Source organism: Galeopterus variegatus, unplaced genomic scaffold (genome assembly GCF_000696425.1).
Source record: "Galeopterus variegatus unplaced genomic scaffold, G_variegatus-3.0.2 Scaffold219, whole genome shotgun sequence".
NCBI lineage: Eukaryota > Metazoa > Chordata > Mammalia > Dermoptera > Cynocephalidae > Galeopterus > Galeopterus variegatus.
In genome coordinates, this window is record NW_007726330.1 from 763,695 (window position 1) to 775,653 (window position 11,959).

Genomic DNA, 11,959 nt, shown 5'->3' on the forward strand with positions numbered 1-11,959 from the left:
TAAAGAGGGGAAGGGGTGCTTTCCAAAGCCCGGGGAGAGGAGCAGAGTTTGGGGGATTCTCTAGTGGTTGGGACTCCTGTCCTGCTCCCACACAGCAATCCCAACAGGTGATATGTGGTTGTTGGGGAGCCTGAACATCAAAAATTGTGGTTTTGGGGTCATGTTAAAGGGTCCAGTTAGGAGACAGAAACCACAGGAGCTATTGGAACAGAGAGCATTTTCTATAAAAAATTAGCAGGTATAAAGTTGGGCTTGTCGCTATAAAGTTATGTCACTAGGTGTATTAGTCTGTTTTTGTTGCTTATAACAAAATACTTGGAACTGCATGATTTATTAAGAAAAACAAATTTTATTGCTTACAGTTTCTGAGGTTGGGAAGTCTAAAGTCCGTCTGGTGGTAGTGACAGTGACCCAGGGGTCTCACATTGCAAGATGGTGGAAGCAGAGAGAGAAAGACAGACTCTCTCTCTCTCTCTTTTTTTTTTTCCTTTTTGTCTTTTTTCGTGACTGGTAACGGGATCGCAACCCTCGGTGTCGCGCCCGCACCGCGCTCAACCAGTGAGCGGACCAGTCTCTATATGGGATCCAAACCGTCGGCGGGAGCACTGCCGCACTCCCAAGCGCCACACTCCACCAAGTGCGCCACCGGGCCGGCCCTCTTTTTTTTTTTTTAAGATGACCAGAAAGGGGATCTTAACCCTTGATTTGGTGTTGTCAGCACCACGCTCTCCCAAGTGAGCCACGGGCTGGCCCCCAAGTTTCTAATACATAAAACTTGGGGGACACAATTGAAGTTCCAGTGAGTTGGGGGGCGGACAGAATTCAATCCACCACACTAGGCAACAGGAAAGATGAAAAAAAAGAATTTCAAGGTGTCCTAGAGGTAGCAACCACAAGAAGTAGCCACCAAGCCTACGGCTGGGGGACCAACGGGAAATGTTGGAATTATTAAAACAGAGGCTCAAAGGAGGAGCCCCAGGGAACTAAAGCTCAGCCCTATAAGGGGGGCACCTGCCAGCTGGTGCTGGTGTCTCTGAAGGGGGCTCAGGGTAGCTGGTTCTGCAGTTTGGAAAAAATAGAAACTGGATTCACTACTGTTAAGGAACTGCAGCTGCCTGGGGGAAGCAACCCCTGCAGGCCTTTCTGGTGCCCCCTGTTGGCAGAGTGTGGCAGGGAGCAGCAGGCGGTGGGAAAATGTGGCTCAGAGTCCCAGCCCCAGCATCAGAGAGGCGAGTTTAGAGGGTGGTGTTAAAGGTTGATCGTGTCCCCCTCTCCCAAATTCATGCGTTGAAGTCCTAATCCCCAGTACCTCAGAATAGGACCTTATTTGGAACTAGGGTTGTTAAAGACATATTAAGATAAGATGAGGTCATTAGGGTGGGCCCTAATCCAACGTGACTGGTGTCCTTGTAAGAAGGGAAAACTTGGGCACACATATGCACACAGGGAGGGAGAACGCTGTGCAGAGACAAAGGACGAGCTCTACAAGCCAAGGAATGCCAGATTTAGTGAGCAAATACCAGAAGCCAAGACAGAGAGAGGCCTGGGAGGGATTCCCTCTTGCAGGGTGTTTCTCACAAGGTCGATTTCAGACATCTGGCCTCCAGCGCTGTGAGACAGTACATGGTGACTGTTTGAGCCACTAGTTTGTGGTACTTTGTTAGGACAGCCCTAGCAAATTAATACAGTGGGTTTGGAGCTGAGAGACAATGGTTTGGCACAACCCCCAAACCTTGTTTGGCCCAAGGGAGTGGGGCCTCAGCCCTGGCAAGGAGCACTGGGGTTCGTTCAGTGGGCATCTCAGCTTCTGCTTGGGTGGACAGAAGGCTAGAAGCTCTCCATTCTCTAGGTACCGTGTAAACCCATGTCATCATCCTACCGAGGGGGCAGACCTCCCCCAAAACATGCCTGAGGTGGAATTGCTTACCCTCTTGGCAAAGGGCAGCTCATAATCAAATTTTATTTGATTTAGGAAAAATATCAAAATGAAAATTTCTTGTACCTGAGTGTTCTGAAACAAATTTACACTTTCATACACTGGATTTTTTTTCACTCAACAAGTTGTCGTCTTCCAAATAAGCCAGTGAGAGAAAGAAACTCTTGGTAACCCTCAACTTTCTGCCATTTGCTGCAGGTTGAGCTGCCACGGGGGAGTGGCAGATGCCAAGTGAGGCTGGCACTAGTGATGTGGAAGGGAGCTATTTCGGGGCGGGTCTTTTTTGGCCATGGGTATTTTGGGAACACAAGCTTCCTGATTCTTCATCAGAAGGCAGGGCCAGTGCATGTCTGGGGCTGTTTCTGGTTGCTATGGACATGGGCCCCACCCTGAGGTTCCTAGCCTGGACCTTGGGGATCTGTCAAGTTCAGTTTCCCCAGACTGGCTGCAAGGTCTGTTCTGAGCAAGTCCTGCTGTGGGACTGTTTATACAAACCTCCTGCTGTCCATTTCCACTTCTGTGCCTCCAAGAGGCAATGTTATCTCTGAGGACGTCCCCACCCCATACTGAGGAGCCACAGCTAGAGGGACCCCTCTGCACGAGGGAGCACAGGAGAGGAGGGACCAGGAGAGGTTCTTCTGAGTCTGGGCCCATCCCTGCTGCTTCTGAGTCCTCCTTCCCAGAGTTGGGAAGGCTCCTCTCCATGTCCCTGGAAAGATGAAGGTGGGGTAGCCTTAGTCCTTCTCAACCTCTCTGTTCCTTCCTTAAACCCATTTCTCACCTAAATAGTAGAGTGATTTTAAATTTTCCAATCTGATCATATTGTTTTCCCATGTAAAACCCTGCCATGGCTCCCCATCACTCCTAGGAAAAGTCCAGAATCCTTACCAGGCTCCGATGCCAGACCCTGCCTACCTACCTCATGCCACTTGCCCCTCTGCCCTACGCTGTGGCCCCCGTGCCCATGCCTGCCCTTTTTGCCTTGATAACTCTTTGTCCGTCAGGCCTCAGCTGTCCCTCCTTTATGGGGTTCATCCTGGAAATGTCCCTCCCCCACCTTCATTAGGGCTCCTTCTCATGGTCTCTGTCCTTTATGCTTTTTTTTTTGGTGGTAAAATATACATAACAAAATTCGCCATCTTAACCATTTTGAAGTGTACAGTTCAGTGACTTTAGGTACTGTAGAGGATGCATAAAGCAAATGTACTTCACAGGTCTTGGTTTTCCAAAGCCATGCAGTTTCAAATATTGACCTTACAAAAAACAAGAAATTTTCCCCAGGCTATTGAGTCTCTGTTGTAAGATAAAGAGTTGTAATACAGCAAGGCTGCTGGTTCAAAGACAGACAAGTTACTGATTGATATGTAAAGATACTGGGAAATTGCTGTAAGAAGAGAATGTTTGCTAAGATCAAGCTTTTGTTGGTGCATCACTTAATTGCCTGATAGAATGTCATCTGGCTTGTTTCACTGAAAGTTACCAGCCTATATTGTTAAACTATAACCCCACCTATGTTCTCTTCGTGTAACTTCCTGGTCTGGAAAATAAATGCAGGAAGAGAACCCCAATTCATGGTTAATTTTGCAAGGAAGGGATGCCTCTCTCTTTAGGGTTCAGGGAGATTAACCACTTCCGGGCTTCTCACTGCTCAGAAGAGATGGGCTTTGAGTAACCCTTTGTGGCTCTGTCACCCAGGGGAAGAGGGGTGACAAATCCATGGGGGGCAAAGCAACAAGGTACTTTGTCATTGTTGTGCAGCCATCCCCACCACTCAGCCCAGAACTCTTCTGTATTCCCAAACTGAAACTCCATATCCATTAAACACCACCTCCCCATGCCCCCTCCTGCACCCCCTGGAAACCACTGTTCCATTTTCCATGAATTTGACTGTTCTAGGTACCTCGTGTAAATGGAACCATACAATTTTTGTGATTGACTTATTTCACTTAGCATATTGTCTATAAGAGTTATCCAAATTACAGCATATGTCACAATGGCCTTCCTTTTTTTTTTTTTTTTTAAAAAAAAAAAGATGACCGGTAAGGGGATCTTAACCCTTGACTTGGTGTTGTCAGCACCACGCTCACCCAGTGAGCAAACCGGCCATCCCTATATGGGATCCGAATCCCGTGGCCTTGGTGTTATCAGCACCGCACTCTCCTGAGTGAGCCACTGGCCGGCCCAATGGTCTTCCTTTTTAAGGCTGAATAATATTCCATTGTGTGGACATATCACATTTTGCTTTTTTATTCATCCCTCGATGGACACTGGCTTGTTTCCACCTTTTAGCCGTTGTGAATAATGCTGCTTTGAACACCAGTCTGCAAATAAATATCTGTTTGAGTCCCTGCTTTCAATCCTTTCAGGTATGCACTATATCCACAAGTGGAGTTGATGTCCTTTTCTTTTATAGCACTTATTACAGCTACAATGATCGGGTGGCCATTTGTGTGGTTAGGGACATCTCTGTTTGGGTCACCCACTGCCGTATCCCTAGCACTGAGCATAGTGCTCCACACTAATCAAATATTGTTGAATGAATGAGTGAAAGTTTCCAATCTTAATAGGTGGGACAAAATTTAGTGTCCTGGCAAACTTAGGTCTCTGTTAATCTTTGTTCCTGAAAAACAGATCCTTGGGATTTCCCAAGGTTCAACACATCTTCCAAGAGTATCAGTTTTACCCAGTTATTCAGGGAACAATTAACAATAACAATAATAACCCTTATGGAAAACTCACTCCATGCCAGGATTATCTCATTTAGTCCTCAAAACAATGCTATGTGGTTCTGCTCTTATCTCCATTTTACAAGTGAGGAAACTGAGGCACAGAGGGGCTAAGTACCTTGTCCAAAGGCACAGAGGAAATGGCTGAAGTGGAATTTTTAGCTAAGACTTTCTGATTCCAAAACTCACACACAAAACCATTCTCCAGTGTTGGACAAAAGAGCATTGTTTTCTACATCAAAGCAAACTGGAGATATTATGGAGTAAAATGCAAAATTTGAATATCATTTAAAGATAAAATACATGAAACATCAGAGAATATTTCTTGCCCGCCTCAGTGCTTGATTCCATACCCTGCTGATGTGGGGCGGGGCATGGGCTCCTTCCCTGCCCCTTCTGGAAGTGCACTTGGGAAGCACATTGAGACCCTACATCCCGAGTGATGCCCATAAAGACCAGGCAGGGCCTCCTGCTGTTCTTATGCATCTTCTAGAACATATGACTGTGCAGGAAGGGAATGACCTCCTCCTTCAGGTTTTGAATGTTGGCATCAAATGGGAATGTGTGTTGGGTGTGGAGCTGAATGGAACACAGACCCCGTAGCTCAGTGGTACAGTAGTGCCTCCTTATCTACAGTTTTTCCTTTGTGGTTTCAGTTACTTCTAGTCAACAGCAGACCAAAAATATTCAATGGAAAGTTTCAGAAATAAACAATCCATACATTTTAAATTGCACAGCATTCTGAGAAGCTTGAAGGAGTCTTGTGCCTTCCTGCTCCATCCGTCTGGGGATGTGAATCATTCATTTGTCCAGTGTCTCCATGCTGTATATACCACCCACCCATTTGTCACTTAGTAGCCTATATATAGGAAAAAACATAGTGTTTATAGGGTTCGGTACAATGCGTGGTTTAGGCATTCACTGAGGTCTTGGAATGTATCCCCTGCGGATAAAGGGGACTACTGTATTTTCCCTCCAGCCCAGTAGAGACGTCTGCAAACCTCAGCTACACCCGGTTCAGCCCCATCTTCTTGGCCAGACCCTCGTGTTTAGCCACAGCCTCACCCTCTCTGCCTGGGAGTGAAGGAAGCCACTTCTATGAGTGTTCCTTGGGCCTCGGGAGGGGCGGAGGGGAGGAGGAGAGGGAGGGAAGAGGACCGTGGCCTCTCCTCCTGCAGTGGGGAGGCGGTGGGAGCCGTGGGGAGCACAGGGCCCAGCAGCTGGCAGCTGTCAAGAGGGGAGCGATGCTAAGTCCATTTCTCAGTCGGACGTTTGGAGCATTGCAGCTCATTTTCCCACAGAAACAAAGCTCAAGTGGAGGTTGGCTTCCCGCCTGGCCCCAAGGAGCCAGATTCAGCTAACAGCACCATAGCCTCAGAAAACCCTTCACTCCTCCACTGTTGTGTGGGACTGGCAGGGGCTCTGGCACGAGCTTCTGAGGCCACAGACCCTTGGGCAGCTCTGCCAAGGGCTCTGGTGGCCGTGGGAACTGGGGCCTGGCCGAGGCAGTTCTTACATGGGAGACCGCGCTGGGAAGCAGGTTGTGTGTGTGTGTGTGTGTGTGTGTGCACGCACATGTTTATGCAATTCTAAGCACACACCGCACCTAAGCTGTGGATTATGGAGAAAGTGTCCTGGACTGGGTAACCTTGGGCAGCTCCTTAGTGTCTCTGTGACTCAATTTCTTCATCTGTAAATGGTAGTGGGAGAAAAGGTTGAGACTAGACTGGTGGTTCTCTAGTTTTTTTCTTTTTAAAGGTTTCTTTTTTCTCAAGCTATCTTGAATAAAACAGATAATGTTTTCTCTTTTTTTTTTTTTTTAAAAGATGACCGGTAAGGGGATCTCAACCCTTGGCTTGGTGTTGTCAGCACCACGCTCAGCCAGTGAGCAAACCAGCCATCCCTATATGGGATCCGAACCCGCGGCCTTGGTGCTATCAGCACCGCACTCTACCGAGTGAGCCACAGGCTGGCCCGATAATGTTTTCTCTGATTAAAATGTTGGCAGTGGTGGTGAGGGTTTCACACACACACACACACACACACACACACACACACGCACTCACACACACACCCATTCCTCCCAGCTATAGCATTGTCCTAGCGTCACAGGGGAGGGACGTAGTTATGGATGAAACTCCAGACTGGGGAGTCTGAGACCTGGGGTCCACAACCCTGGCCCCTTCCTAGCTGCACAGCAAGCCAGTCCCCCGCTCTGAGCTGTAATGCAGTAATATCAGGATTTGGGATTAAGATGTTTGTTTGACAAGATTCCATGCAAGTCTTTGGAAGCTAGAAATCCTTCTTGGGGCTGCAACCACAGATGTGACCAGTCAGGTCCAAATTCCATCGAGGAAGCGCCAGGCTTGTGCGGGGCCTTGTCTGTGGACCTCACATTCTGGGACATGCCATGGCTTCCTGCAGTGTCAGGGACCAGAGGGTTCCGGGCAAGGCGAGTGCTGGGGTGAGCAGTGCCAAGGGCCAAGCTGCAGGAGGAGATGACAGAGCAGGTGGCCCTAGGCTGAGGGAGAGGCTCTCTGAAAGGTGGGCAGTTGCAGCAGGTGGGGAGGGGCTCTGGGAAGCCCCTACCAGTCCACGCTAGGACAGCAACCAGAGCAGCTTTCCCTGCCTGGCTCCGGGTGAGCTGGGACCTGTGGCTGCCAAGGGAACCGGGTTGAGAATACAAAGCACCAGGAGCAAGGAGGACTCGCCTGGAAAAACAACATCCTGGTTTCTGGGGCCCAAGCAGTCTCTGTGGAAGGGGCTATTTTTAGCTGCACAGACAGCAGCGACAGGACTTGTATGGCCTTGCTGTCTGGCTGCATAACTCACCCTTTGTCCCACCTGACCTTGCACCCAGCATCTGCCCCTCCCTCGGGGCACAGCCCCTCTGGGGTGTACCTGGGCCATGGAGAACCCAGGGAGGAGGGAGCTGGCCTAGAAACATGCTCTCCTGCAGCCTCAGGGCATCCCAGGTTGGGTTCTGGGGCAGCAGAGAGCAGTGGGCCCAGAGGCTCTCCTGGGGCACAGTGTCTGCGTGTCCCCAGCAGGGGGACACACACCGTGTTGCAGCTGCACAGCCAACTGCAGAGGAGAACAAAAGTCCCTTTATTGTGGAAACTCTCACGCCAGCCACACCTGGGGTGGTCTCAGCCCATCCCTCCTTCCCTCTGTGGGCTGAGAAGGAAGCCCCAGGTTTCAAAATCTCTGGCCTGCTCACAGGAGTCCTGCCCTGCTCTTGGGGGTGTGATGTCTGTATTTAATTCTGGGTACAAACAGCAAAAAGCAGGTCCAGAATGAGGCTGTGGCACTGAGGACAAAAATAGCTGGTGGGGGCCCGTAGCCCAGAGCGAACACTCGGGCAGCCAGGACGGTGGGGGGCCAGGCCCTGCGGAATTAGCCGCTCCTGGCTCCCCCTGCCTGGAACCAGAAGCAAGGGTGCCCCAAAGGGCAGGCACCCTGTTTCGGCCCCTTCCTCCTGGGCCAGGGCCTCTGTCCCCTTCTCCTGCCTGCCCATGAGGCTAGCAGCTCTTGAAAGATGGGAAGTCTTGGGAATTCTTGGTGAGTAGAGAGGAGGAGGGAAAAGGAAACCATTCATTAAGATATTTATTGTGCACCTACTACATTCCAGACACTGTTCTAGAAACCTGGATAAGAAGGTGTTGGGGTGGCCTGGATCTGTCTCAGCTGGAGCTTGCTCTCCCCAAAACAAGTCCTGCAGAGGGACAGGGTCTAGAGGGCCTTCTCCCTGAGAGGTGGAAGGCCAAGTGTCTGGAAGGTAGAGGCTTCTAGAAATGAGAAGGCTGGGAGTGTGTGCGACCCTAAAGCCTTGCCCGGGGCAAGTAGGGCCTGGAGGATCAGGCTTCCCAGGAGCTGAGACCACCGCAGGGGAAGCCCGTGCCCGGCATCACCTCCTCTTCAGCACGGATATGCAGGACTTCTTGAGGGGCCCGATCTGCAGATGGGCGTCCACGCTCTCCAGGAAGAAGGCAGGCTTGAGCCTGTGGGCGAAGAGCCCCGCAAAGTGGCTGTCCAGGCGGCTCTGGAAGGCGTCAGTGGGGGAGGCCAGGGCGCTGCTCCGCCGGGTCCGGGAGGACTTCAGCCTCCGCAGAAGGCTCACCTTGCCATCGCGCACGGCATAGAAGGCCAGGGCACGGTCGGCGTATTCCAGGCAGATCCCGACCGTGGGTGAGAAGGGATGGGGCAGGGGCGCCTCCAGCCCATGGAACCAGACAGAGAAGCTGCGTCCGTTCCACTGCAGGCAGCAGGAGTGTGCATTGCGGCCCAGCCGGCCCCGGTCGTAGGGCTCTTGTGGGGAGAAGCCTTCAGCCATGACCCCCACGCTGACCCAGCCTTCGATGATCTCCACCTCCCAGTAGTAGGTGCCCCGGTCCAGGGCGCCCTCGCCCAGCACCTGCTCACAGTGGGTGAAGCGGGTGGGTGACTCGGGATAGTTGATAGGACACAGCACCCTCTTGACGCCTTTGGTTCCAAACAGCTGCAGGAACTTGTCTGCCGTGTCACTGTCCAAGTCCACGATGTAGGCAACTGACCACATGGACAAGAGAGATGTAGGGCTCAGGGCCAAGCTCAGATGGGACGGCTCCTCCCCTAGGTGCCCACCTCCCCAAACACGGCCCCTGCCCTCCTTTGCAGCCAGCACAACGAGGCACTGCTGGAGAGCACCCCCTGAGTTGAGCTATTTCACCCCCATGAACTAGAGAGGGGAATCCAAACCCTCGCATGCCAGGGACCTGCCGCAGACCTGCCGTGGCCTACTTCTGGGACCAGCCAGCAGCCTTAGGAGGGCCTCGTGTGAGCGGGAGAGGGCCCGGGTGTCCACTTACACTTGAGGAAATAGTCTCGGGGAGCTTCACTCTCCAGATAGTTGGTACTGTCGGGGTCCTGGGACTCGGCATCAGCTACAGAAGAGGGGACAGTGAAGAGAACATTTCCCCAGACTGCTCCCTTCTGACCTGTGACTGCAATTCCCTCTCGTCCTTCCTCCCAGACTTCAGAGCCACCTAGGGACAGGCGCACAGCCGAATGTGACCCGCGTTCACGTGCATGCCTGTGTCTGAGTTCTGCGCTTGCACCACTTGCTCCCTGGGCCTCAGGCCCTCGGAAGCTAGAGGGTGGGCCGGGGGAAGCCCCCTCTGCCCTCTAGGCTGTGGCCAAAGGGGCTGACTGGTCACCACAGGGTGGTGGCTCCAGTCATTGGCAGGATTTGGGCCCCTCCCTGTTCCAGGCACACGGTCTCCCTCCTCCACTCCTGGATGGGCACCAGCCTGGGGGCCTGTGCAGGGGGAGACTGGGAGAGGGTGAGTCATCTTCGGGGGCACCCACCTTCTGATCCCAGCTTCTGCAGCCCGTCTTCATCACTGCCCGGCCCCCGCAGCTGCTCCCAATGCCTGGCGCAGGCCTCTGCCAGCACGTCTCTCACCACCCGGACAACTTGGGATGACTTGGTGAAGCTGAGCTCCCTTGGGGGGCCAGGCCCAGGGCCACACCCCTCCTCCAGGGCCAGCCTTAGTGCCAGGAGCTCCTGCACCAGATAAATGCCCACTGAGGCTCTGCTGGCCACAGCTCCTCCTGGCTGGGGAGGAAGAGCTCTGCCAGGAGGCTGGCACAGCCCTGAAACGCCAGGTACCCACTCCCTGCTGGACCCCGTTCCCTCTATGGCCCACAGAGCTACCCTCACCTGCAGGAAGCTGACTGAATCGGCTTCAGGGACCTGACTGAGGTTGTGGCGGGCACGGCTTAGGTGGCTGCGCTGTTCCTCCTGTCGCTGCAGATTGCCCTGGGAGTGGCTCAGCATAGCGGCCTCCCCCTCCTGAATGAAGCCCAACACCTGGGTCTGGAAGCCCTGTAGGGTGGCCACAGCCTCGGCAAACAGCCGGCTCACCCTGTCCCGCTCTGCTGCGGCTGCGCTCTGCACAGGACGACAGTGGGGGCAGCAGTGAGGGCAGAGAACAGTCCTGGACTCTGGCTCTTCCCTGACCCTACCTTCCCACCCTGCCCTCTTGGGTGGATGGAGGGGCCAGTCTGAGCCTGTCCTGGATCTGTGCCAGGTCAGGGGAGATGCTTGTGTTCAGTGATGACAGGAAATGCCCTGAGCATGGGCTGTTTGGAGTGGCTTGTACAACACCAAACACCCATGGTGCCAGGAGCCTGCAGCAGGAGTGGCAGGAGTGGCCAGGGATGGGAGTCAGCGTGGGGTCTGACCTTAATGAGGGCCACTGTGCGCCGGGACTGTGCGATGCTGGCCCCCAGCTCATCCATGCGGTCCTCCACGGCACTCAAGACTTTGGGCTGCTCGGCCTGTGGATGGCACCCTCTGTGAGTACAGGGTCTGGCAGAGGGTCCCAAGCCTCACCAGCAGAGAGGCGAAGAGGTGAGGGGTGACCAAGGAGTGGTATCTATGCATGAGTGGGACTAGAAGTGGCCATGATGTCCCATAATATGCCAGAGGTGCCTCCAGCCCAGGCTGGTGCCATTCCCAAATGCCTGGGGAGAGCTCAGGCTGACTGTTCCCCTCTCTGACCCGGGCCAGCCATGGGTCTCAGTGTGGCTTAAATTCATTTGAGAACTTCCTCCAGTGGGGAAGAAGCAGAGAGTGAGGGGAGAGGGGTGGCTGCAAGAGGGCATTAAGCTGTCCCGGGGATCCCTCCTCCTAAAGAACCTGCATCCCCAGTCCAGGTCTGAAAAAAGGGGATTCCGGGCAAATCCCCTAGGTCTTCTGAGTCATTGCTCCAGGCAGGAGAGACGGAAAATCCCAAGGCCAGAGGCGCCAAGACCGGGCTGGAGGCCAAAGGAAACTGGGGGCGGGAGGTAGCGGGACGCTGCGCACATGCTCCCACCACGGGCCCCCAGGGCAGCTGGACAGAGAGGATCTGTGTGCCCGGCCCACCCTCCTCCACACTCCTGTCGCCTGCCACACCCATCCAAAGCCGTTGCCTCAGCCCAGGGCAAATCTGAGCTGGGACCGGCACGAGACCGAGGCACATCAGCCGCGCAGTCGGAACCGGCCGCCAGGGACCCCGCGGGACTAACCCGGCTCCCCCGACCCGCCTTACACCCCCGTGGACCCTAACCCGGCTTCAGGTCTCCTGCTGGCCCCTCGCGTTCTTTTCGCGTTTTCACTGCTCCCTCCTTCCCACCTCCGCCACCGCCAGCGATGACATTGTCAAGGCTGGAAGGGACCACAAAGATCCTCAGGTGGCAGGAGGAAATTAAGGCCCAACCCGAGAAGGGGGGGGGGTCCAAGGCCCCCCCCCCCGCCCACGGCCCCCCTGCA

The 11,959-nt window shown here is 53.6% G+C and overlaps 1 protein-coding gene across 1 annotated transcript in view; it reads right to left on the reverse strand.

Moving 5' to 3' along the window:
• Positions 1-8,250: 8,250 nt before the first annotated feature.
• The window catches only part of TRIM65 (tripartite motif containing 65), a 21,112-nt gene continuing 17,403 nt past the window's right edge, over positions 8,251-11,959 (reverse strand). Inside the window, exons 10-15 of the mRNA XM_008566107.1 lie at positions 11,757-11,854; positions 10,888-11,033; positions 10,364-10,594; positions 10,009-10,207; positions 9,510-9,584; positions 8,251-9,210 (exon numbers count right to left, since the gene is read on the reverse strand). Coding sequence (XP_008564329.1) covers positions 8,570-9,210; positions 9,510-9,584; positions 10,009-10,207; positions 10,364-10,594; positions 10,888-11,033; positions 11,757-11,854 — 1,390 coding nt within the window. The 3' untranslated portion in view covers positions 8,251-8,569. The remainder of the gene's footprint in view (positions 9,211-9,509; positions 9,585-10,008; positions 10,208-10,363; positions 10,595-10,887; positions 11,034-11,756; positions 11,855-11,959) is intronic.